Source organism: Mobula hypostoma, chromosome 9, assembly GCF_963921235.1.
Source record: "Mobula hypostoma chromosome 9, sMobHyp1.1, whole genome shotgun sequence".
Taxonomy (NCBI): Eukaryota; Metazoa; Chordata; class Chondrichthyes; order Myliobatiformes; family Myliobatidae; genus Mobula; species Mobula hypostoma.
Genome location: NC_086105.1, coordinates 68790106 through 68815356, shown reverse-complemented (window position 1 = coordinate 68815356; position 25251 = coordinate 68790106). Strand labels below are relative to the sequence as shown.

The 25251-nt window shown below is 44.1% G+C and overlaps 1 protein-coding gene across 1 annotated transcript in view; it reads right to left on the bottom strand.

Annotated features, from left to right (window-relative positions):
- The window catches only part of ppm1h (protein phosphatase, Mg2+/Mn2+ dependent, 1H), a 234228-nt gene that overhangs the window by 74849 nt on the left and 134128 nt on the right, over positions 1-25251 (bottom strand). The window contains exons 5-6 of the mRNA XM_063058479.1: positions 17978-18062; positions 1630-1748 (exon numbers count right to left, since the gene is read on the bottom strand). Of these exons, the coding sequence (XP_062914549.1) occupies positions 1630-1748; positions 17978-18062 (204 nt within the window). The remainder of the gene's footprint in view (positions 1-1629; positions 1749-17977; positions 18063-25251) is intronic.

The following is a 25251-nucleotide window of genomic DNA, read 5'->3' as shown; positions in this document are numbered from 1 at the left end:
TTCCCTCCACCATCAGATTTCTGAACGGACACTTAACTCATGAACATTACCTCAGTATTTTTATTGTCCTCTCTTGTTACGCTACTTATTTAATTTACTTTTTTATATATGCTTATTGTAATTTATAATTTTTATTTACGTATTGCAATGTACTCCAGCAAAACAACAAAATTTCACAACATATGTCGGTGATATTAAACCTGGTTCAGATTCTGATTCTGATAGAGGTCACAAATTGTGTTATATCAAATGCACATTATGAAAACAAACATTTTGGCAGAACTACCGGTACTTAACTTGTATCATGGTACTGAGCCAAAAGGACAAAATAATCCTGCTGAATTTAGAGAAATTACTTTTTGCTAATTTAATTCATTGTAGTGTGTGGGTGGTTACTGCCAGCATTTACTGCCTATCCCAAACTGTTCCAGAGATCCTGGTGGAGAACCACCCTGTGGAAATCTGAGTGGTTTACCAAGCCAGCATCAATAATAGTGCTATTCGTCTGGAGTCCTGTAAGCGATATACTGCATTCATAGTCCAAGGGGAGACATCTAGAATATTCTACTCAGAGGCAAAGTGAACTTGAATAGTTGGGACCAGAAGTGTCCCACTTAGGATGAAGAGACTGGCTTTGCACACCAAACCGACTCCCCACCGTAATAAACAGTGTCCGTCGATGCAGGTGCCTACTCATCAAAGACCTTCACCCTTTGCATTACTATCATATGGAAGGAGGTACCGCAGCTTGGAGACACACACTCTACATTTTAGGAATTCTTCCCCTCTGGCATCAGGTTCCTGAACCCATGAACACTTCCGCACTGTTCCTCTTTCACATTGTTTTTTATTGTAATATACTTACTTCCACTTAACAAGAAATTTGACAACCCACGTCAATGATAATATGCCTGATTTTAGTGAAAGATTTCCCAGCTACACTGCTTGGATCTGAATCTATAGTAATATCCTGATCTCTGGGATTTGAAATTTTCACACTAAGACAGGATAGAAAACATCTTTTCCCCTTGGTAGGATATCAGAAACCAAAGGGCATTGGCTTGAGGTAAGAGGAAGGAGTTTAAAGGGGATATAGGGATCGGAGGGGTAACATGAGAGGCATAACTTTAAGGTGTTTAAAGGAAAGTCTAGCAGTGATGTCAGGGGTAGCTTGCCCTTTAAAAATTTTTAACAGAGAATGGTGGGTGGACGAAACGTGCAGCCAGGGATGGTGGCAGTGGGGTCATTTAGGAGATAGGCACATGGATGTTAGAAAATGGAGGACCATGTGGGAAGGAAGGGTTAGATTGATCTTCAAGAAGGTTAAAGGTCGACACAACATCGTGGGTACTATGCTATATTCTGAGCAAGTCGTGTTTTAAACAGAGAGGAGCTGATATCTGGAATGTGCTGCCAGAGGGGATGCTGGAACCTCCTGCATTTGTACAGACACTCTATATAAACAGGCAGGTAGTAATGTGGGAAAACAGGCAAAACCGTCAGAATAGATAATGATGGGCCACGTAACTCTGACTCTACTCTACCTCAGCACATGCAGAACAATACTAGATCAGTAAATCAGGTGGCATCATAGAACAGATTCAACGTCCCTTATGGCCACAATCTTACCAGCCGGTCATGTAAAAATCCCTGAAAAGCATTTTCTTTCCAAGTTCCTTGCGCTGCACTCTTCTGGAAAACTCCAAGTGGGTGAATTCATTTCCCAGTAAATGTGGCTGCAGATAAGCCTGTGGACACAGGATAAAAGTTAATAGTGTAAGGGAAAGCAAAGTTCCAAGTTAAAGACAGAGTAAATTTATTAGCAAAGTGCATACAATACTGTGCAAAAAGTCTTGGACACAGATACAGTATATAGCTAGGGTGCCTAATACTTTTGCACTGTACTATATTGGTCAATGTGGAGTGGACAGCAAGTTACAGAATGTCTCTCTGGTGCTTCCTGCTCCCTCCCCTCTTCCTTCCCCTTTATTCAACCATGATTCCCCTCTCCCTGCTGCCTTCCCATGCTCAGTCCAGAACAGAGACCCAAATTAAAATCAGGTTTATCACCAAGTCAAGTCGTCACTTTTTATTGTCATTTCAACTATAACTGTTGGTACAGTACACAGTAAAAACGAGACAACGTTTTTCAGGACCATGGTACTACATGAACAATGCAAAAACTACACTGAACTACATAAAACAACACAAAACTACACTAGACTACAGACCTACCCAGGACTGCATAAAGTGCACAAAACAGTGCAGGCATTACAATAAATAATAAACAAGACAATAGGCACAGAAGAGGGCAGTAGGTTGGCGTCAGTCCAGGCTCTGGGTATTGAGGAGTCTGATGGCTTGGGGGAAGAAACCGTTACATAGTCACTCACATATATCATGAAATTGGTTTTATTTTTTGTGGCATCAATACAGTGCAATACATAAAATTACTACAGTCCTGTGTAAAAGTCTTAGACACCCTAGGTATATATATGTGCCTAAGACTTTTGCACAGAACTGCATATGTCACCATACGCTACCCTGGGATTTACTTTCTTATGGGCATTTCCTGTACAAACACAGACACACAATAGAGTCAATGAAAAACCACACGCAGACAAAAGCAGAAACCAATGTGTAAATGAAGACAAACGATGCAAATACAGCACCTAAACAAATAACAGGTCATAAGCTACACCCTATCCTTGTTATATGCGTCTTCAGACAATGCGGATTCACAGTTATGCGTTAAACCTATTTCTACCAACTTCTCCTTATATGCGTCCAAAACTCACAGTCATGCGAGGCTGTTGGGACGAGAAGCACTGCTTTCCCGCCAATACAAGTCATGCGCGCACGCCTCACAGTCTCACTCCCGCCAGTCTCGCATTGGCTTTGGCAGCGCGTGGATGTGCGCTCTTGCGCTCTTAAACTTTTGTTGTTATTACCTATGGTGCACTGATTTTGTGCTTGAAACATTTAACTATGCCTCCTAAGTGTGCTATGTCAAGTCCTGGGCCATCAGCCAAGCGGCAGAGAACCGCTTTAAACACTTGAAAAAAAGATGGAAATTATAAAGAGGGCGGCATTGGGTGAAGGTAACACAGCTCTGGGATGCTACTTCCACAATCAGAAACATAAAGAAAAATGCTGAGAAAATAAAAAGTGCAGTGATTGGTTCATCACAAGTGTCTGCAAAGATTGTTACTAAAGTGCGTAACCCGATTATGACAAAACTGGAGAAAATGTTGAGTTTGTAAATTGAGCACGAAACAAAGAAAAAAACAACACTCAGTTCCGATCATCTTCGTGTGAAACCTTTGGAAATTTATGGTCACCTTTGTTCAGAGGCTAGTGAGGAAGTGTCAAGTGATATTGTTAGCGTTAATGCAAGTAGGGGATGGTTTTCTAAGTTTGTTAATCATCACAGGTTTCACAACTTAGCTGTGCGTGGTGAGCAAGCTCGTGCTGACCACGAAGCTGCTGAACGCTACCCTGTGCAGTTGCAGGCTATGATAGCTGAGTTAGGCATCACACCAAAGCAGGTGTTTAATGCAGACAAGACCGGGCTTTTTTGGAAGCGTAAGCCGAAACGCACCTACATAAGTAAGGATGAAAAGACTGCGTCAGGTTTCAAGGCAACAAAGGATAGGTTGACTCTGCTTATGTGTTCCAATGCTGAAAGAGACTGTAAGATGAAGCCTCTCTTAGTTTACCATTCACTAAACCCCCGTGCTCTTAAGGGTTTGAGTAAGAATATGCTTCCTGTCCACTGGGCAGCTAACAAGAAAGCATGGGCTACTGGTCAAATCTTTGAAGATCGGTTTGCTAATCATTTTGCTGTTGAGGCTGACCGCTACTGTTGGGAACAGAATCTTGCCTTTAAAGTTAACAACGATAAAGAAGAAAATGCCAAGTTGCAGGTGAAGGATTTTACGGTGAAGCAACCAGCAGGATTTTTTAAGGCTGTGGAACACTTGTCACAAATGGTGATGGACATGGACCCAAGTTTAGAACGGAGTCAGCATTTCAGTCTTTCCCTGCAGTCAATCCTTCTTCACTACAAGCAAATTTATGCTGAAGAACAAAATGCTGAAACCCTCACCACTTCCTTCAAACCGGTGTCATCTCCTGCTGCTGGCAGTTCTGAGAGTTCTGTGAGTCTTCCTTCACCCCCTGCTGTCCTTGATAATCCTGATGACACACAATCATCCACCTCATCCATGTAAAGCTGCCCGACACCACTGCACAACCACTCATCTCCCAGAGCCAACACACCTGCCACTGTTGGTGAGTATTTATAACGCTGAATATTACCTTAAATTGATGAAACATAATACCAATGTTGCCTTGTGGTACTGCTTCTATGTCATATTGGTATGAAAATGTAAATAAATTACAGATAAAACATATTTAGGAAGCTCTCCAGAACGCATCCATATTTTCTCCATTTAAATAATTATTCACATTATGCGTTTTCCATACCATGCGCCAAATGCAAGGAACGTATCCCCCGCATATAACGAGGATAGGGTGTATTTCCAAAGTGTTTATGATGACCAGAGTACAGCCATTTACATACTTATATTAGAACGTCTCATTTCCATTGCGTGCAATCAACTTCATTACTGATAAACCAAATTTATGAAGCCATCAAACCTCATCAATCCACATTCAGGAAGTCAGCGCTGGCTTTCAAAAGTGCCACTCATTACTGCTTGATCCAAGCTTACACAGAGCAAACATATAGCAAGCCATTAAATTATCCCGGAAATGAAAGCTTAATGTATGAGGAGTGTTTGATGGCTCTGAGCCTGCACTTGCTGGAGTTTTGAAGAATAAAGCGGGATCTCATTGAAGAGAGGAGAGGCCCTTTGTTGGTTGGAGTCGACCATGGATGTTGCGCCCCAGCTGTCTACGTGATACCTAAGGCAGGGTGGTATGGTACAGACAGCAAGCTGTCTACGTGATACCTAAGGCAGGGTGGTATGGTACAGACAGCAAGCTGTCTACGTGATACCTAAGCCAGGGTAGTATGGTACAGACAGCAAGCTGCTAAATGATACGTAAGCCAGGGTAGTATGGTACAGACAGCAAGCTGTCTAAATGATACGTAAGCCAGGGTAGTATGGTATGGAGAGCAAGCTGTTTACCATGCAGCAGGCTTCTCTTCTCTACGCAGCTGATGAATCCAAAGGAATGGCAGAGACTAATAAAGTCAGGCACCAGTGGCATTGCAGAAATTGCCAGTCAGCATTGAATTCAACGTAGGACTGCCTTAGGGACTCCAGCTTCGGATTTTTCCTTGGGGTTTACTCTCGAAGCTTTCTCCATGAGTGAATACAGCCGGAAGGCAGTGGAGGTTTGAGATGAAAGGCCAGCAATCTGCGTTTGCCCTTTTCCTGTCAGCAGAAACAGTTCCGCTGGGCTTAGTGGCTAAACCACATGTGAAGGTCAGGAGCTGGACTTGGTTGTCAGAGGCTATTTGAGACACACACCATTGGGAGCATTTAATGGGTAGCGAGAGCTTATCCCCATTACCACCCCCTGGCTATAACAACCTTAAGGAACCTACCATTGAAACCTAACTAATATTGAAAGGCCTAGATACAGCAGACATGCTGAGGATGATTCCAATAGTGGGGGAGTCTAGGACCAGAGAGTACAGCCTCAGAATAGGATGCCCCTTTTATAACAGAGATGAGGAGGAAATTCTTTAGCTGGAGGGTTGGTGGATCAGTGGAATTCATTGCCAGACAGTTGTGGAATCACTGGGCATTTAAAGTGGGGATGGGTTTTTGATTAGTAAAGGTATCAAAGGTTATGGGCGAAGGCAGGAAAATGGGGTTGAGAGCGAGAATATATCAACCATGATGAAATGGTGGAGCAGACGATTGACTGAATGGTCTAATTCTGCTTCGATGTTTAATGGTCTAAACGTAATGAGAGGAATGTTGAAGACTAAAATTAGCCTGTACACAACAGATGGCAATTACTTCTACAGTGCACACACATACCATGTTGCTGAGGGAGAGGGGTTAAGGGATTAATAAAGTGTTTCTTATGCCATTCGCTCTCCTGATTGTTGTACATGCAGGTGTAAATGAATTCTGTGTGACTACTAATCAAAAATCAATTTTAATCACTTGGTTAACAAACCTTAGAACTGAACCTTGTAAGATACACAGCGCTACCTAGTCCATTTCAAATCACAATACTTCCATTTGCTAGGTTTTCTCAAACATGAACAGATCTGATAAATTTTATTAACCTCTACATAACATCGTTTCCCACTGTCATGTTTCTTGCCTATCAATTACAATCACACCTCTTGAGGTCTTGATGAATAATAGATGACCTGTGCTTTTTCTGTTGCCCAAAATCACTTACTATTGATCAAGTTCAAAATATGACCCATTCAGTAAAAAGTGATCATATTTGAAAGATAGTTAAAATCAATAATCTGAATAAAAACAACAGATAACTGGAGACATCAGATGTCAGTTAGTTAATCTAAGATTCATCACCATCCTTATGAGCCATATTGTGTGACGTGGGCAATCATGGTCTTTGAACATGATTGCTCTAGGCAAATTTTTCTACAGAAGTGGCTTGTCATTGCCTGCTTCTGGGTAGTGTCTATATAAGATGGGTGACCCCAGCCATTATCAATACTCTTCAGAGATTGTCTGCCTGGTGTCAGTGATCACATAACCAGCACTTGTGATCTGCACCAGCTGCTCATACGACCATCCACCACCTGCTCCCATGGCCTCACGTGACCCTGATTGGGGAACTAAGCAGCTGCCAAACCTTGCCCAAGGGTGACCTGCAGGCTAGTGGAGGGAAGGAGCATCTTACACCTCCTTTGGTAGAGACATATCTCCACCCCACCACCCAAATCTAAGGAGGGCATGAGATTAAGGCCGACCTGATTGAGGTTTATAAGATGACAAGAGGCATTTAGCACACCAAATCTTTTTCTTAGAAGTGTCAAATACCTGAGGACAGGCATTTAAGGTGGGTGGGGAAGTTTAAATGAATCAGAATCAGGTTTATTGTCACTGACCTACACTTAGTGGCCATTTTACTGGGGATAGGTGGTACCTAATAAAATGGCCACTGAATATATGTTGTGAAATTTGTTGTTTTGTGGCAGTTGTTCAAAAAAAAAGTTCAAAAGTACACTTATTATCAAAAGTAGGTGTACTATATACAACGCAAACAACAGGAATTCTGCAGGTGCTGGAAATTCAAGCAACATACATCAAAGTTGCTGGTGAACGCAGCAGGCCAAGCAGCATCTATAGGAAGAGGCGCAGTCGACGTTTCAGGCCGAGACCCTTCGTCAGGACTAACTGAAGGAAGAGTGAGTAAGGGATTTGAAAGCTGGAGGGGGAGGGGGAGATGCAAAATGATAGAAGACAGGAGGGGGAGGGATAGAGCCGAGAGCTGGACAGGTGATAGGCAAAAGGGGATACGAGAGGATCATGGGACAGGAGGTCCGGGAAGAAAGACGGGGGGGGGGGGTGACCCAGAGGATGGGCAAGAGGTATATTCAGAGGGACAGAGGGAGAAAAAGGAGAGTGAGAGAAAGAATGTGTGCATAAAAATGAGTAATAGATGGGGTACGAGGGGGAGGTGGGGCCTTAGCGGAAGTTAGAGAAGTCAATGTTCATGCCATCAGGTTGGAGGCTACCCAGACGGAATATAAGGTGTTGTTCCTCCAACCTGAGTGTGGCTTCATCTTTACAGTAGAGGAGGCCGTGGATAGACATGTCAGAATAGGAATGGGAATGGGATGTGGAATTAAAATGTGTGGCCACTGGGAGATCCTGCTTTCTCTGGAGGACAGAGCGTAGATGTTCAGCAAAGCAGTCTCCCAGTCTGCGTCGGGTCTCACCAATATATAAAAGGCCACATCGGGAGCACCGGACGCAGTATATCACTCCAGTCGACTCACAGGTGAAGTGATGCCTCACCAGCAAGGACTGTTTGGGGCCCTGAATGGTGGTAAGGGAGGAAGTGTAAGGGCATGTATAGCACTTGTTCCGCTTACACGGATAAGTGCCAGGAGGGAGATCAGTGGGGAGGGATGGGGGGGACGAATGGACAAGGGAGTTGTGTAGGGAGCGATCCCTGCGGAATGCAGAGAGGCGGGGGGAGGGAAAGATGTGCTTAGTGGTGGGATCCCGTTGGAGGTGGCGGAAGTTACGGAGAATAATATGTTGGACCCGGAGGCTGGTGGGGTGGTAGGTGAGGACCAGGGGAACCCTATTCCTAGTGGGGTGGTGGGAGGATGGAGTGAGAGCAGATGTACCTGAAATGGGGGAGATGCGTTTAAGAGCAGAGTTACATCGACGACTGCATTGGCGCTGCTTCCTGCACGCATGCAGAACTCGTTGACTTTATTAACTTTGCCTCCAACTTTCACCCTGCCCTCAAGTTTACCTGGTCCATTTCCGACACCTCCCTCCCCTTTCTAGATCTTTCTGTCTCTGTCTCTGTCTCTGGAGACAGCTTATCCACTGATGTCTACTATAAGCCTACTGACTCTCACAGCTATCTGGACTATTCCTCTTCTCACCCTGTCTCTTGCAAAAACGCCATCCCCTTCTCGCAATTCCTCCGTCTCCGCCGCACTTGCTCTCAGGATGAGGCTTTTCATTCTAGGACGAGGGAGATGTCTTCATTTTTTAAAGAAAGGGGCTTCCCTTCCTCCACTATCAACTCTGCTCTTAAACGCATCTCCCCCATTTCACATACATCTGCTCTCACTCCATCCTCCCACCACCCCACTAGGAATAGGGTTCCCCTGGTCCTCACCTACCACCCCACCAGCCTCCGGGTCCAACATATTATTCTCCATAACTTCCGCCACCTCCAACGTCCAGAAAAAGTGTCTTTAATAGAGTAGTTAGTAGATTTGTTTGCTGCCAGCAAGGCATCACTGTGTTTAACCAGCACCATCTTAAAGTGCAATATATAGAATATACTATAAATGACGAGAAGAAATATATACACGTGTGTGTGTGTGTGTGTCTATAGATACACATATGCACAGTACATACATAAGTAGTGCAAAAAGAAAGCAATAATACTGAGGTAGTGGTCATAGGGTCATGGAAATCTGATGGAAGTGTGCAGGCTAAGCTTTCTTTACAAATGGAGAGTGGAATGGCTGCTGGGGTAGTGGTAGAAGCAGATATGACAAAGGCATTTTAAGGCTATTAGAGAGGACCTAGAGATGCAAGGAATAGACAGATAAGGGTCATGTGCAGGTAGAAGAGATTTGACTTTAAATTAGCCATGTATGCAAGAGATTCAGCAGATTTGAGCAATGCACTCAAAATGCTGGAGGAACTCAGCAAGTCAGGCAGCATCTTTGGAGAGGAATAAACAGTTAATGCTTTGGGCCAAGACCCTTTGTCAGTAAGTATCAGGACCTGAACAAGTGTCTCAGCCCGAAACCTCGACTCTTATTCCTCTTCATGGAGACTACCTGAGTTCCTCCAGCATTTTATATGTATTTCTGCAGTTTAACTTGACGTCATTGCTCCTGTGCTCGAAGTTCCATGTCCTATTACAAGAAAAGGTCACAAGGTTGTGATGTGTCACTTAAACATGTCTGAAAGGGACTGATCTAACCATGCCAATTGTATAAATATTCATGAAGCCCTCCAGTGCTCGGGGCCGAACAGGGATGTGGCGTCTCCGCTGTATGGCGTTGGCGCCATCAGTCGATACGCAAGCCGGGGCAGTAGGATATGGAGAGCAAGCTGTTGCCCATGCAGCAGCCTCCCTCCTGCTCTCCACACAGCTGATGAACCAGCCGCGTGGCAGGAGTTGCCAGTCAGCATTGAACTCAACGTAGCACTGCCTTAGAGACTCCAGCTCTGGGCCTGTACTCGGGGTTTACTCCCCAAACCTTCCCCATGAGTGGGTATAGCCGTAAGGCAGCGTCAGTGTGAAATCAGAGTTTTCCTTCTCCTGGATGACCTTTCAGATATGGCTGATGAGCTGTATCTGCCCAGAGTTAAACAACCAATTTTGAAATTATTTATCCTTAAGGTGTGACAGTTAGGGCGTTGGATGGCATTAGGGCCATGGAGTAATGCAGTGTGGGAACAGGCCCTCAGTCAATGCCAGCCACAGCATCCCCCTTGTTAGTCCCAGTTGCCCATAACCCGCACACACCATCCAAATGCCTCTTCAATTGTACAACGTCCTCTATTTCTCACTGCTAGTCACTTGAAAAACATGGTGACAGAATATCTCTGTTAATCACCGAGCTACTTGGGGTCCATCACTCCCTTCTAATCTTAATCACCCCTTTGATCTTTATTATCTACATCCTGCTCTTCTTAGGCTTACCCTAAAATACATCAACGCTCTGGTAACATTGCTTCTGCTGCATATGCTATTATTCTCAGTTTGATTAACCGTCAGTTTAAACATTAGCTTTATTTGTATATCGAAACATACAGTGAAAGGCGTTGTCTTGTGTCAAATCAAACTAGCAAAGATTGTGCTGGGCAGCTCACAAGTGTCAAAATGCTTCCGGTGTCAACATAGCATGCTCACAGCTCAATAACCCAACATAGCATGCTCACAGCTCAATAACCCAACTCGTACAGTACACCTTTGGAATATGGGAGGTGTCTGGAGAACCTGGAGGAAACCCATGTGGGCATGGATGGGGAGTACATACAAACTCCCTAAAGACAGTGGCAGGAATCAAACACCCATCTTACAGCTTGCTGCTATAAATGGCCTAAGTCTGCTCCTTTGTCTTATGGCCAAAGGAAAGTGGAGCCTTGGCTGGCAACAACGGAATGGTGGAAGTCAGGTAAAATATGAAACTAAGAAAGGAGGAAGGCAGTGAACTTAGAAAGGTTGAACAGCCATAAACAGTCACAGAGGTGGGGAACATATGCAGACATTTAAAACAAGGACCAAATATTTTAAAACTGCCAGCATTTTACACTAAGAGTCACCATCGTAGTCCTGTAATCACTAAACTGAAAATCAACATAAATAGGACAAAGATCAATCAATTCTTATGTGAACTATTGTCTGACAAGGAGAACGAAACCTAGCGTGATTATGTGACACCACTGTCCCACCTGATTGAGGAATTGGCAAAGAATTTGGAGCGTGTGCTGCCACCTAGCTTCAGCCCTTTATTCCTGAAGTTTCGAATGAGCATGTTTAAAATCACTCCCTCGACATGTGATCGTACGGCAGAGTCTCTGTTCTGCCAGGAAATTCAGCTACTCTCTTCCAATTGAGACTCACCTTTGCAACTCTGAAGAAATGTCCACAACAAGGTTGCAAAGGCTGGTGCTATTCCACGTGCAATGGTCTTTATCGGAGCATTGCAGGGAACTCTGCACCACAATTTTCTGTCAGCTGTTCCAAGAGGACCGCAACCTTGCAGCGGTTTGGAGGCTTGCATGCTTCAATGACCTGGAGAGCTATGCTGGCTGCAGTCAAGGCCTTGTGCTTGTGTTCTTGGTAGGGTCATCCATGCCAAACAGGTCAAACGGTAGCGGCCAGATTAAGAGTGGTCCACCAGTCCTCCAGGTTCGGGGGGGTTTGGCTGAGGGTGAACAAACCCTGACTGGTCAAACAAACATGTTACGGAAACAGCAATAAAGAATCCTTCTACATCTGTGCATGACGGAATTGAGGCCCCCGAGCCACACCTGGGGCCCAACAGAGAAGATGGCCAAGGACAGACAGAGGTGGAGGACCTTCGTGGCTGAACTACACATCAACAGCGTAACGGGCAGCAAGTAATTTCCAACTGAAGGAGGATGAGTCCTACAGTGCTGATATTCCTAAACTGTCAGATTCGTCATACCTCCCCCACAGCAAAATGACTCAATTCTCCTCTCCCACCTCCACAACCCCGGCCTGTATTCCACTCCTGTACCTCAGCTTACCCCACTTCAGATTTCTGGACCATTGGAATCTCTTCCGGGAACCAATATCCTCGTTGGGCAGGTTTGCTGGAGCTGCTCAGGAGGATTTAAACAAATTTAGCAGGCGGATGGGAATGGAGTGTTTGGGCAGAGGGTGGGCAGATGGCTCACAAATAGAGGGAGTGTGTAGTCAGACTGCTAGCAAAGACAGGCTGATAAGAGGGCAAAAACGCACTCAACAACAGAACTTGCAATGCAAACGCGGCCAGAATTGAAAAGGATGATGAATACAGGGCTGAAGGCGTTTTATTTGAAAGCACGTGGTATACAGAATAAGGTAGAAGCACAGTTACAGATTGGCAAGTATGACATTGTGGGCAATTGAATCGTGGCTGACCGAAGATTATAGCTGGGAGCTTAACATTCAAGGATAGACAGTGTATCAAAAAGACAGACAGGAAGGCAGAGGGAATCGGGTAGCTCTGTTGGTTTAAAAAAAAGGAAATCAAATCCTTAGAAAGAGGATTGGAGGGTGTAGAATCATTGCGGTTAGAGCTAAGAAACTGCAGGGGTAAAAAGCATTAATAGGAGTTATATCAGACCTCCGAACAAAAGTAAAGATGTGGTCTAGAAATTACAAGGGGGAACAGAAAATGCATATCAAAAGGGCAATGTTACAATAGTCATGGGGGATTTCAATATGCGTTGCAAAAATCAGGTTGTTTCTGGATTCCAAGAGGGGGAATTTGTAGAATACCTTCAAGATGGCTTTTTACAGCAGCATGTGGTTGATCCTGCTAGGGGAATCAGCCATTCTGGACTGGGTGTTGTGCAATTAAACAAAATTGATTAGAGCTTAAGGTATAGGGACCCTAAGGGGTAATTCACCCTGCAACTTGAGAGGGAGAAGCTAAAGTCAGATGTATCAGTAAATCAGTTGAGAAAACGGAATTACAGAGGCTTGAGAGAGGAGCTGGCCAAAGTTGACTGGAAGGGGACACTAGCAGGACTGATGGCAGAGCAGCAATGGCTGGAGTTCCTGGGAGAAATTCAGAAGGCACAAGATAGATACCATAAGACCATAAGATGTAGGAGCAGAATTAGGCCATTTGGCCCATCAAGTCTGCTCAGCCATTTCATCATGGCTGATTGGTTGACGGTTGAGGAAGTTTGGTATGGGTCCCCAAATCCTAAGCACTTTCTACAGGAGCACAATTGAGAGCATCCTGACTGGCTGCACCTCTGCCTGGTACGGGAACTGTACTTCCCTTAGTCGCAGGATTCTGCAGAGAATGGTGCGGATAGCCCAGCACATCTGTAGTTGTGAACTTCCCATGAGTCAGGACATTTACAAGGGCAGGTGTGTAAAAAGGGCCCGTAGGCTCACTGGGGACCCAAGCCATCCCAACCACAATCTATTCCAGCTGCTATCATCCAGGAAAAGGTACCACAGCATAAAAGACAGGACCAACAGGCTCCGGGACAGCTTCTTCCACCAGGCCATCAGACTGATGAACTCATGGTGATAAGTGTAATCTATATTACATTGACTGTTCTATTTATTATAAATTACTATGATTTACACATTGCACATTTAGATGGAGACATAACGTAAAGATTTTTACTCCTCATGTATATGAAGGATGCAAGAAATAAAGTCAATTCAATTCCATTTTCGCCTCTCAGGCCAATCTCCTGCCTTCACCCCATATCCCCTCATGCCTTAACTAATCAAGAATATATCAACCTCTGGATTAAATATACTGAATGGCTTGCCCTCCACAGCTGCCCATAGTAATGAATTCCACAGAGTCAGCACTCTCTGGCTAAAGAAATCCCTTCTCATCTCTGTTTTAACAGGACGCTACTCTGTACTGAGGCTCTGAACTCTAGTCTTATTCTAACCCACCATAGGAAAGTCCCTCTCCACAACCACTCTATCGAGGCCTTTCACCATTCAATAGGTTTCAATGAGGTCACCCCTCATTCTTCTGAATTCCAGTGAGTAGAAGCCCAGAGCCATCAAACATTCCTCATATAACAAGCTGTTCAATTACAGAGTCATTTTCGTGAACCTCCTGTGAACACTTTTCACTGTCAGCACATTCTTTTGTAGATAAGGGACCCAAAGCAGTTCACAATACTCTAAGTGAGGCCTCACCAGTGCCTTATAAAAAAAAGTTAAAGTCTGTCCTGAGCCTTGTCGGGCCAGTGCTTATGCCGGTTTCTGTGGCGTGAAGCAACTGACAGTATAGGACGCCAGTCTATCACGAGGTTAATCCCCAGCATTTTACCGGCACTTGCTCAAGGACACAACACGCTGCCTTGCTGGGGCTCAAACTCACGACTTTCAGATCACTAGTCCAACACTTTAACCACTTGGCCACGCACCAAACAGTGCCTTATAGAGCCTCAACTTTATTTCCTTGGTTTTATATCCTAGTCTTCTCGAACTGAACACTAACATCGCATTTGCATTGCTCACCGCAGACTCAACCTGCAAATTAACCTTGAGGGAAACCTGCACAAGGATTCCCAAGTTCCTCTGATTTTTTCAATTTTCTCTCCACTTAGAAAGTAGATTGCACTTTTATTGCTTCTACCAAAGTGCATAACCATACACTTCCTGACACTGTATTCTATCTGCCATTTCTTTGCAGTTTCTCCTCATCTGTCTAAATCCTTCTGTTGCCTCTCTACTTCCTCAAAACTGCCTGTCCTGCTACCCTTCTTCGTACTGTCTGCAAACTTGGCCACAAAGCCATCAATTCTATCATCCAAATCATTCACATATAACGTAAAAAGAGTGGTCCCACCACAGACCCCCGTGGGACACTACTAGTCACCGGCAGCCAACCAGAAAAGGCTTCCTTTATTCCCACTCTTTGCCTCCTGCCTATCAGCCACTGTTTTATCCATACTAGTATCTTTCCTGTAATACCATGTGCTTAACTTAGGTGTCTGTGTTGGGACTACTTTTTACGTTAAGTAGCCTCATGTACAGTACCTTGTCAAAGGCCGTCTGAAAATCCAAGTACACGACATCACTCAATTTTCCTTTGTCTGTCCTGCTTGTTACTTCAAAGAATTCCAACAGATGTCAGGCAAGATTCTCTCTTGAGGACTATGGCCTATTTTATCTGGTGCCCCCAAGTGCCCTGAAATCACATCCTTAATGATCAGCTCCAGCATCTTCCCAACCAGTGAGGTCAGTCTAAATGAGCGATAGTTTTCTTTTCTTCTGCCTTTCTCTCTTCTTGAAGAGTAGAGTGCCATTCGCGGTTTTCCATTCCTACGGAACCACGCCAGAATCAATCAATTCTCAAAAGATCATAACTAATGCCTCCACAATCTCTACAGCCACCTCTTTCAGAACCCTGGGGTGTAACCTATTGAGTCCAGGTGACTTATCTACCTTCGGACCTTTTAGCTTCCCAAGAACCTTCTCCCTAGTGATGGAAACCTCACCCACTTCTGCCCCCTGACACTCTGAAACATCTGGCATACTGCTAGTGTCTTCCACAGTGAAGAATGAAGCAAAATACTTATTGAGTTATTCTGTCATTTCCTTGTCCAGCATCATTTTCTGGCGGTCCAATATCTACTCTCACCTCACATTTACACTTTATGTATCTGAAGCAACTTTTGACATCCTCTTTAATGATATCCCATTAAAGGACAGGACCTCCAGGGCTGTGATCTCAGGATTGCTACCTGTGCCACATGTTAGTGAGGCCAGAAATAGGAAGATTATACAGTTTAACACAGGGCTAAGGAATTGGTGTAGGAGGTCGGGTATAAGTTTTTGGATCAATATTCCAGGGTGCTGTTGATTTAGAAGTGACAGAGTGGAAAGGGATTAGAGGAAGAGGGGTGGTTTTACTAGTCGGGGAAAATGTCACGGCAGTGCTCCATTAAGACAGACTGGAGAACTCGTCTATGGGTGGAATTGAGAAAGTAAAAAAGGTATGACCGCATTATTGGGCCTAAATTACAGACCACCTAACATTCCAAGGGATTTAGAGGAACAAATTTGTAGCGAGATCGCAGACTGTTGCAAGAAACACAAGATTGTTACAGTAGGTGATTTTAACTTTCCACATATTGACTGAGACTCTCATACTGACAAAGGACTAGATCAGATAAAGTTTGTCAAATGTGTTCAGCAAAGTTTCCTTAATTAGAGCATAGAAGCCCCTATGACAGCGAGTGCACCACTAGATCTGCTAAAAGTCTCTGGCTGTCCACTCGATCTATGATTCTTATCATCTTGTATAGCTCTATCAATTCACCTCTCATCATCCTTTGCTCTAAAGAGAAAAGGCTTAGTTTGCTCATCCTTTCCTCATGTTCTCTAATTCAGGCAGCATCCTGGTAAATCTCCTCTGCATTCCCCTAAAGCTTCCACATCCTTCCTACAATGAGGCAACCAGAACCCAACACCGTATTCCCAGTATGATCTAGCCTGAGTTCTATAGAGCTACAACATTACCTCACAGCTGATCATTCTGACCTGATTCTGATCAAGTTCAATTATCATTCAATCATACATGGAAACAGCCGAACGAGACAGTGTTCCTCTAGGGCCAAGTTGCAAAGCATATACGTGCATTCAAAATAGCAAGAAAGAAAAAAAAGCACAGTTACGTATGGAGGCACATTTTTAGTCCAAGACCCGAAGTGACAAGTCCTGCAAATTGATGGTTCCTGGCAATCCAGCCTGTCGTTCCACCAATCGCACACTGGAGAAACAACCCCAACTGAGCACAGATGCCACGCTACACCACCTCCAGTGGCTCCTCACCTGAACTGCAGCAACAGGCAAACCTGGGACTTGAGGCCTAGTCCTTGCCACAACCAGGTCTACACTGCTGCCTCGCCACCTGACTCATCATCAAACAAGGGAAACAGGCCTGCGGCAGTCAATATCTGGCAGGGTCTCGCGATTGCCGGAGAAACGTCCAAGACGGTCACTCATGGCTTCACTGTACGCCACCTTCTCACACCAACTCTGGTGCCTTTGAGTCGCAGGCAACAGCACAGTTTGCATCCAGGTCAGATCCTCTGAACCCAATCCACCTCCTCTGGCCTGCCAGCCAGACTCTCCCCCTGCAGAGCACCAGCTGGACTCTCCTCCTGTGGCCTGCCTCCCCTCCTCTGAACTGCCGGCCAGTTCCTACGACATTTCTGGCCAGTTACTCTGACCAACGAGCAGCTCACTGATGAGGTAGACCTGCTGTACCCGTAGTTATTAGAGTCCAGTATAGTCTTCCGATCATAAGAAAACAAATTTAGCAAAGAAAGGTCTTCACTCAATCCCCAGACAAACGAAGGGCAACAAACCATACACCTTGTTCACCACCCTATCACCTTTAAGGAATCTATGAATCCCAAGATCATTCTCTTCCTCCACACTGTTACGAATCCTACCAATTAACCCTGCATTCAGTCATTCAGTCTTCAAGTTTGACATTCCAAAGTGAATAATTTCACACTTTTCCAGATTGAACTCCATCTGCAATTCTATTAGTTTGATTAATTTGCAATGACTTCCCCCAACTTAAAGACTGGCCAGGCCCAGCCTCATTCCTTCCCCTCACACCCATTCTGAAGCTGAGAGATTGTAATATGGATCCTGCGTGTCTCAACCTGCAGCCTCCCAGTTGATAGAATACCATGTCGGAATGCGAATGCACTGCGTAAGGCACCCTTTCCATTTAAACTAATTAAAAAGTCTTCTCTGAACTCAGACACTGTCAATCACCATGGACCTATGTCCTCGAGAAGCAGATCTTTCCACACCGAGATGAATGAGATGCAAAGAAGCATCAATATTGAAGCCCTTGTGTGGTACAATGTTAGCAGCTAATATAAAGGTAATTTATCCAAAGGTCCTTCAAATTATTAAAAGTGAACATCCTTTATTACAACCTGCCTGAAGTGATACACATCATCGAATTATTCTTTGGAGTTCCGTTACCCAGGCAACAGAAGTAACTAATTTGAAATAGAAGTAAGGCCCCTTAAGTACTTTAACTCTCTCTTACCAGATACTGGAGCCGCTGCCTTTCAGTCTCCGGTGTAAACTCTGAAGACATTGGAATGATTTCCTTATTTCGAATAATAATGGCCCTGAAATAGAATCAGAACATTAAAGGAGAATTTGATAAGTTCACTCAATGGATATCATATTCAAAATTGCAGTATGCATAATGGCACATTAAAATCAAGTTTCATGAGTGTTGGTTGCTTATTCCCCTCCATAGATCCAGCCTGGCTTGCTGCGTTTTTTTTATTTCAGAGATACAGCAGAACAGACCCTTCCCGCCCAACAAGCCTGTGCAGCCCAGTTACACCAATATGACCAAGTAATTTACTAATCCCTGTGTCTTTGGAACGTGGAGGAAACTGGAGAGCCTACATGGTCAGAGGGCGAATGTACACACTCCCCACGGACAGTGGCTGCTCTGCACGCCGGTCACTGGCGCTGTGATAGTGTTACACTAAACCACTGCGCTACCGGGCTGCCCTTCATATACTACACGGCGTTCCTCAACACGGTTTTATACTCTCAGCCAAATGACCAGATTGCTTCTCAAAGTTTTTTTCTGTTTGAGCTGAAGGAATCCAGACAGCTTGTCTTGAAAAACGATATTGCCACATTTTTTCCTTGAACCAAGTACACCAACGGTTCACCCCTCCTAACATTACCCATCATAGAACATAGAAAACCTACAGCACAATACAGGCCCTTCGGCCCACAAAGCTGTGCAGAACATGTCCTTACCTTAGAAATTACCTAGACTTACCCATAGCCCTCTATTTTTCTAAGCTCCATGTACCCATCCTGGAGTCTCTTAAAAGTCCCCATCATTTCTGCCTCCACCACCAGTAGCCCATTCCATGCACTCACCACTCTCTGCGTAAAAAAACTTACCCCCGACATCTCCTCTGTACCTACTTCCAAGCACCTTAAAACTATGCCCTCTTGTTGCTAGCCATTTCAGCCCTGGGAAAAAGCCTCTGACTATCCACACGATCAATGACTCTCATTATCTTGTACACCTCTATCAGGTCACCTCTCATCCTCTGTCACGCCAAGGAGAAAAGGCTGAGTTCACTTGACCTATTCTCATAAGGCATGCTCCCCAATCCAGGCAATATCCTTGTAAATCTTCTCTGCACCCTTTCTATGGCTTCCACGTCCTTCCTGTAGTGAGGTGACCAGAATTGAGCACAGTACTCCAAGTGGGGTCTGATCAGGGTCCTATACAGCTGCAGCATTACCTCTCGGCTCTTAAACTCAATCCCACAGTTGATGAAGGCCAATGCACCGTATGCCTTCTTAACCACAGAGTCAACCTGCGCAGCAGCTTTGAGTGTCCTGTGGACTCAGACCCCAAGATCCCTCTGATCCTTCACTCTGCCAAGAATCTTACCATTAATGCTATATTCTGCCATCATATTTGACCTACCAAAATAAACCACCTCACATTTATCTGGGTTGAACTCCACCTGCCACTTCTCAGCCCAGTTTTGCATCCTATCAATTATGACAACAAACCAAGTTATCAGAAGATTGCTGCTGATGAGAGAGATAAGGGAGACAATGGAGAAACATTCAAAATGCTAATAAGAGAGAAGAGAGAGTTTAACGAGAAAGAAACACATTTCGGAATATTGACAGATCGGTTGCTTTGAATCTGAACTGTTTGAAGTTTGATGGACAGGCGATACCCCAGCAGGGGGATAAAAAGAACAGGTTCGCTAAGGCACAACACACCACAAAATCACGAGATAACGAGACCCTGGAAGAGCGGTGTGCCCCCACAAGTTGGTGGAAGTTGGAGGTCTGGTTCGAGGGAACCGACCATAGACTGACAGGGTGAAAAGGGACAATCGGCGGGAACCTGGTGTGTATGTCCGCCCTTGCCTGGGTGCCGGGTTCACCGCGGAAGAACGGTCGTATCCGGAACGGAGAGGTCACAGTCGGTGACCACAGAAGACATAAAAGGGTTCGCCTGAAAGTTAACTGCAAAGAACATCAAAGGTCTGTTTGAATTAAAATTTGCATTCTCTCTCTCTCTCTCTCCAAGGGCACAACAGCGATTACTGCGAACTGTACTAAGCTGAAATGAACTCTGCGTCACTTGAGACTGATCATTTTACCCCTAGACTGCGATAGAGCTAGATTGATTCCTATTGCCCTAGTTCTGTGCACATGTGTGTTTTATCATTGCTAACCTGTTGCATTTACATCCTTACGATTAGAGTAGTGTTACTATTTCTTTAATAAAACTTTATTAGTTTCTGTTAAACCAGACTCCAACTAAGTGGTCCATTTCTGCTGGTTTGGGAACCCAGTTACGGGGTACGTAACACAATGTCCCGCTGTAACCTCTGACAGCCCTCCACACTACCCACAACACCCTCAACCTTTGTGTCATCAGCAAGTTTACAAACCCATCCCTCCACTTCCTCATCCACGTCATTTATAAAATATACACGACGAGTAGGGGGTCCCAGAACAGATCCCTGACACACATCACAGGTCACCAACCTCTTAATCCAAAAGTGTTCTTACTACCCAGCAAGTTTTTGCCCAGGCGTAGAGCATACACTCAGTCGTCACTTTATTAGATACCTCCTGTACCTAATAAAGCAGCCACTGAGTGTACGTTCATGGTCTTCTGCTGCTGTAGCCCATCCACTTCAAGGTTCAATGTGTTGTGCGTTCAGAGACGCTCTCATGCACACCACTGTTGTAACATGTGGTTATTTGAATTACTATCATCTTCCTGTCAGCTTGAACCATTCACCTTTGACCCCTCTCCTCAACAAGGCGTTTTCGCCCACAGAACTGCTGCTCACTGGGTGTTATTTTTGTTTTTCACACCATTCTCTGTAAACTCTGGAGACTGTTGTGCATGAAAATCCCAAGAGATCAACAGTTTCTGAGATACTCTGGTCAAGACGACGCCAGTGTACAATGGTCAACATTTTCCAGATAGTTCACGAAAATATTCTTTTGTGTGGCTAGGCATAGCTGTAAAACCATCTATAAATTTGCTGATGATACAACCATTGTTGGTAGAATCTCAGATGGAGATGAGAGGGTGTACAGGAGCGAGATATGCCAGTTAGTTGGGTGGTGTCGCAGCAACAACCTCACAGTCAATGTCAGTAAGATGAAAGAGCTGATTGTCGACTTCCGAAAGGGTTAGACAAGGGAACATTATTCAGTCTTCAGAGGGATCAGAAGTGGAGAGAGTGAGCAATTTCAAGTTGCTGGGTGTCAAGATCTCTATGAGGATCTAACCTGGTCCCAACATATCGATGTAGTTATAAAGGCGGCAAGACAGCGCCTATATTTCATTAGGAGTTTGAAGAGATTTGGTTTGTTACCTAAAACACTTGAAAACTTATATAGATGTACCATGGAGAGCGTTCTGACAGGCTGCATCACTGTCTGGTATGGGGGTGGGGGAGGTGTACTGTACAGGACCTAACAGCTACAGAAAGTCGTAAAATTAGTCAACTCCAACTTGGGTGCTGGCCTCCAAAGTACCCAAGACATCTTTTAGAAGCAGTGCCTCAGAAGGGTGACATCCTCTATTAAGGACCCCCATCACCCAGGGCATGCCCTCTTTTCAATGTTACCGTCAGGTAGGAGATACAGAAGCCTGAAGGCACACACACTGTGATTCAGGAACAGCTTCTTCCCCTCTGTCATCCGGTTCCTAAATGGACATTGAATCCACGAACACAACCTCACTTTTTAAAAAAATATATTTTGGCCTCTATGCGAAGAAACTTTGAGACGGAGCATGAGCTGATGTTCGACTCCATTTTGCCATTTAAAGTGCCCTTTAAACGCCGATTAAAGCACCGAGGCAGATTGAGATACTGAGGAAGCGAGTGAGAGTTTCAACACTGACTGCCTTCGTTACTAGAGGAGGATTGCGTGAGTGGCCTAATGCTGTGTGGCTCGCTGTTGCAGGAGGGTAGGCCTCTCTGCCTTGTGTGGTGTCGCTCTCCCGTGATGAACATCGGTGATTTCAGAGGGAGGTATCCTAGTTCTGCGTTTATGGATTGGACTACTGCATTTATGATCTGTGGACTTTTCAGACTTAGTGGTTTTTATATTCTATGTGTGTGTTTTTTTTTAAAATCACTTTTTTTAAAGTCTGTTTTGTTGTGCGAGGGAAGGGTGTTTGGTGGTTGATGTTCTATTGCATTCTATTAGTTATTTATGTGGGGCAGGGGTTGTTCTTTGGGTAGTTGATGTTCCTCTTCTGTTTTGTGAGGGGGAGGGGGATTTTGGGGGACTGATGATCGGGATGACATTTGTTATTGTACGGGGTGGGTGGGTTTAATGTTTGTCTCAGAACGGCTTTCATATTCTTTCCTGTTTTTGTGGCTATGTTGAACCTTTGAACTCAAACCTCCCCATCTGACACCAACAATCAGTCCATGGTCAAAGTCAAATTAGATCACATTTCTGTTTGCTCTGAACAACTGAACCCCTTGACCATGTCTGCATGCTTGTATGCATTGAGTTCCTGTCACATGAGTGGCTGATTAGATATTTGCATTAATGATCAGGTTTACCTAATAAAGTGGCTACTAAGTGTAGTATGCATGCCAGTCAAAATAATTATTGAGATCTTCATAGCTTTGTTAAGAACTTGTGAGATATTACCAAGTAGTGACTGGAATAGCAGAACCTATACACAGTGCTGTGCAAAAGGCTTGGGCGCATGTAAAAAAAACCCTGTAAAGTGAAGATGCTATCAAAAATAATGACATGAGCTGTTTCAAAATATCAAAAAAATTACTATAAAGAGCAGTAAACGGTAAAAATCTAAATTAAATCACCATTTGGTGACCAAATTTAAAATGGCATCAATTTTCTTATGTAGACTGTTGTAGAGCTCTATAAGAAAACCAGCTGGTAGGTTATTCCAAACATCTTGGAGAACTTGCCACAGTTCTTCTGCTTGGACTTCAACTACCTTGCTCGCTTCTGTCTCTCCAGGTAATAATGGGCAGCCTTATTGATTTTGAGATCAGGGCTCCATATCATACAATTGAAAACCATTTTAAAAATCTAGGGTGCCTAAAAGTTTTGCACAGTACTGCATTCACTCCTCACTTTAAGTTCTCCAACATTTTGTGTGTTTTGCTTAAGATTTACAGCAACAGCAGAATCTCTTGTGTTTAAGATTCTCCCGGAGCTAAGTTTGGATGTAGGAGAACAGGCTGGATTTTGTGAAGTGATGGTGCCACATTTTTTCATCCATTAATCATAAATATGGAGAGTTGGTTGGGCTCCCTTTGAGGGTCTTATGTTCATTTCTGGCCAATTTCCCTGTTTTCAGTGCGCACTATTAATTCATCAGCTTCACACTGCAGTAGCGTAGCAATCAGTGCAGTACGATTACAGCTCAGGGTGTTTTGGAATTCAATTCCGGTACCATCTGTGAGAAGTTTGTACATTCACCCCATGAATGGCCTGGGTTTCCTCTGGGTGATCCGGTTTCCTCTCACAGTCCAAAGGCGTACTGGTTAATAGCATAATTGGTCACTGTAAATTGTCCCGTGATTAGGCGAGTGTTAGGTGGGTGTGTTGCTGGGTGGTGTGGCTCGTTAGGCCGGAAGGGCCTGCCCCAGGCTGTTTCTCTAAATAAATAACTAAATTCTCGCACAGAAACTATTTTCCCCTCGATCTATTTAAACTTAATAGAAGCAGGCATGGATTAACACGTGGAGTGCTAATGCAGTTTCTCTGACCAATACACAATAATTCAGTTGTTTTATAAACTCCTTAGTTTCAGTAAGAAGAAATGTCCATTTAAATCTCAACGCTCCGTTTCAGATAAACACATTATCCACAGTTTCAAACAGTGCCGGTATTTCAGAAAAGCAGCTTTGTTTATGAATCTATAGCTAGATAGATTAAGCCTCATTAATATTATACACTCCCACATAAAATTACCCATTTTCAACACTACACAAGTGCATGTATAAAAATATATTGTGCTACAAATTCTCTACAATATTTCAAACTGTCCACAATAACCCTGCAGTAATGAGGTACAGCCTTGCTTGAATGACAACTGGCATTCAAATAAGCCACTGTAATTTTCCTGAAAAGAACATTGACGCTCTTTTCAAGTTTCCTGCAATGTATCTACAGATACAATACAACCTTGAATCAGAGGGAGAACACCCAGATCCCTTTGTATCTCAGAGTTCTGCACTCTCTCACCATTTAGATAAAGTGCCTTTTTCATCTTCGCTGCCGAAATGGGCAAATTCACACTTTTTCAACATTATGCTCCATTTTCCAGATCTACTAGATTGTCAAGTACCCTGTCAATCTCTGTCTGTACCTTCCGCATGTTCTCTTCACCACCTATTGCATCATTAGCAAAATTAGCAATCGTGGCTTCAGCTCCGTTACTTATATAAAATGAAGGAAGTTGAGGGTTCAGCACAGACACACCACATGTTGCCAGCTACCAAAAAAAATCCATTTGGACCTACTCCCAACTCCCTATCAGAATCAGGTTTACTGTCACTGACATAGATTGCAAAATTTGCTGCTTTGCAACAGCAGTGCAGAGCATGACAAACATTACTATGTTGAAGATAAGTAAATCATGCAAAAGATGAACAATGATACAGTATTCAGGGAATATTCAGAAATGTGATGGTGGAAGGGAAGAAGCTGCTTTTAAAAAATGGGTCTTCAGGCTCCCTGATAGCAGTGACACGCAGAGGGCATGTCCTGGATGGTGAGGGCCTTTAGTGATGGATACCACCTTCTTGAAGATATCCTCCATGGTGGGGAGGTTTGCGCCTGTATGACGTATACCCACTGTCATGCTTTCTTCACAATTCATGTGTTAGACCCACGAGAGATCCTCTGAGATTCTGACGCCTATGGAACTTGAAGCTGCTCACTGTTGATACCTCAATGAGGGCTGATGCGTGTTCCCCCGACTTCCCCTTTCTGAAGTCTGCAATCAGTACTTTGGTCTTGGTGATACTGGGTCCGAGGTTGTTGTGACAACACTCAACCAGCTGATCGATCTCACGTTTGTACACTTTCCCATCAACACCTGAGATTCTGCCAACAGTCGTGGCATTGGTTAATTTATATTAAACCTTTTGTATTTATATTAAGGGTATTATAGCGTTTGAACTGTGTCTAGCCTGCCAATCTTCTCTTTAGCTCCACCATAAGATTTCACATTATGAAATTACCTTTGATCCTCCAAGAGGACCATGCCCTGGTTGTGGTTTAGAGGCTTGC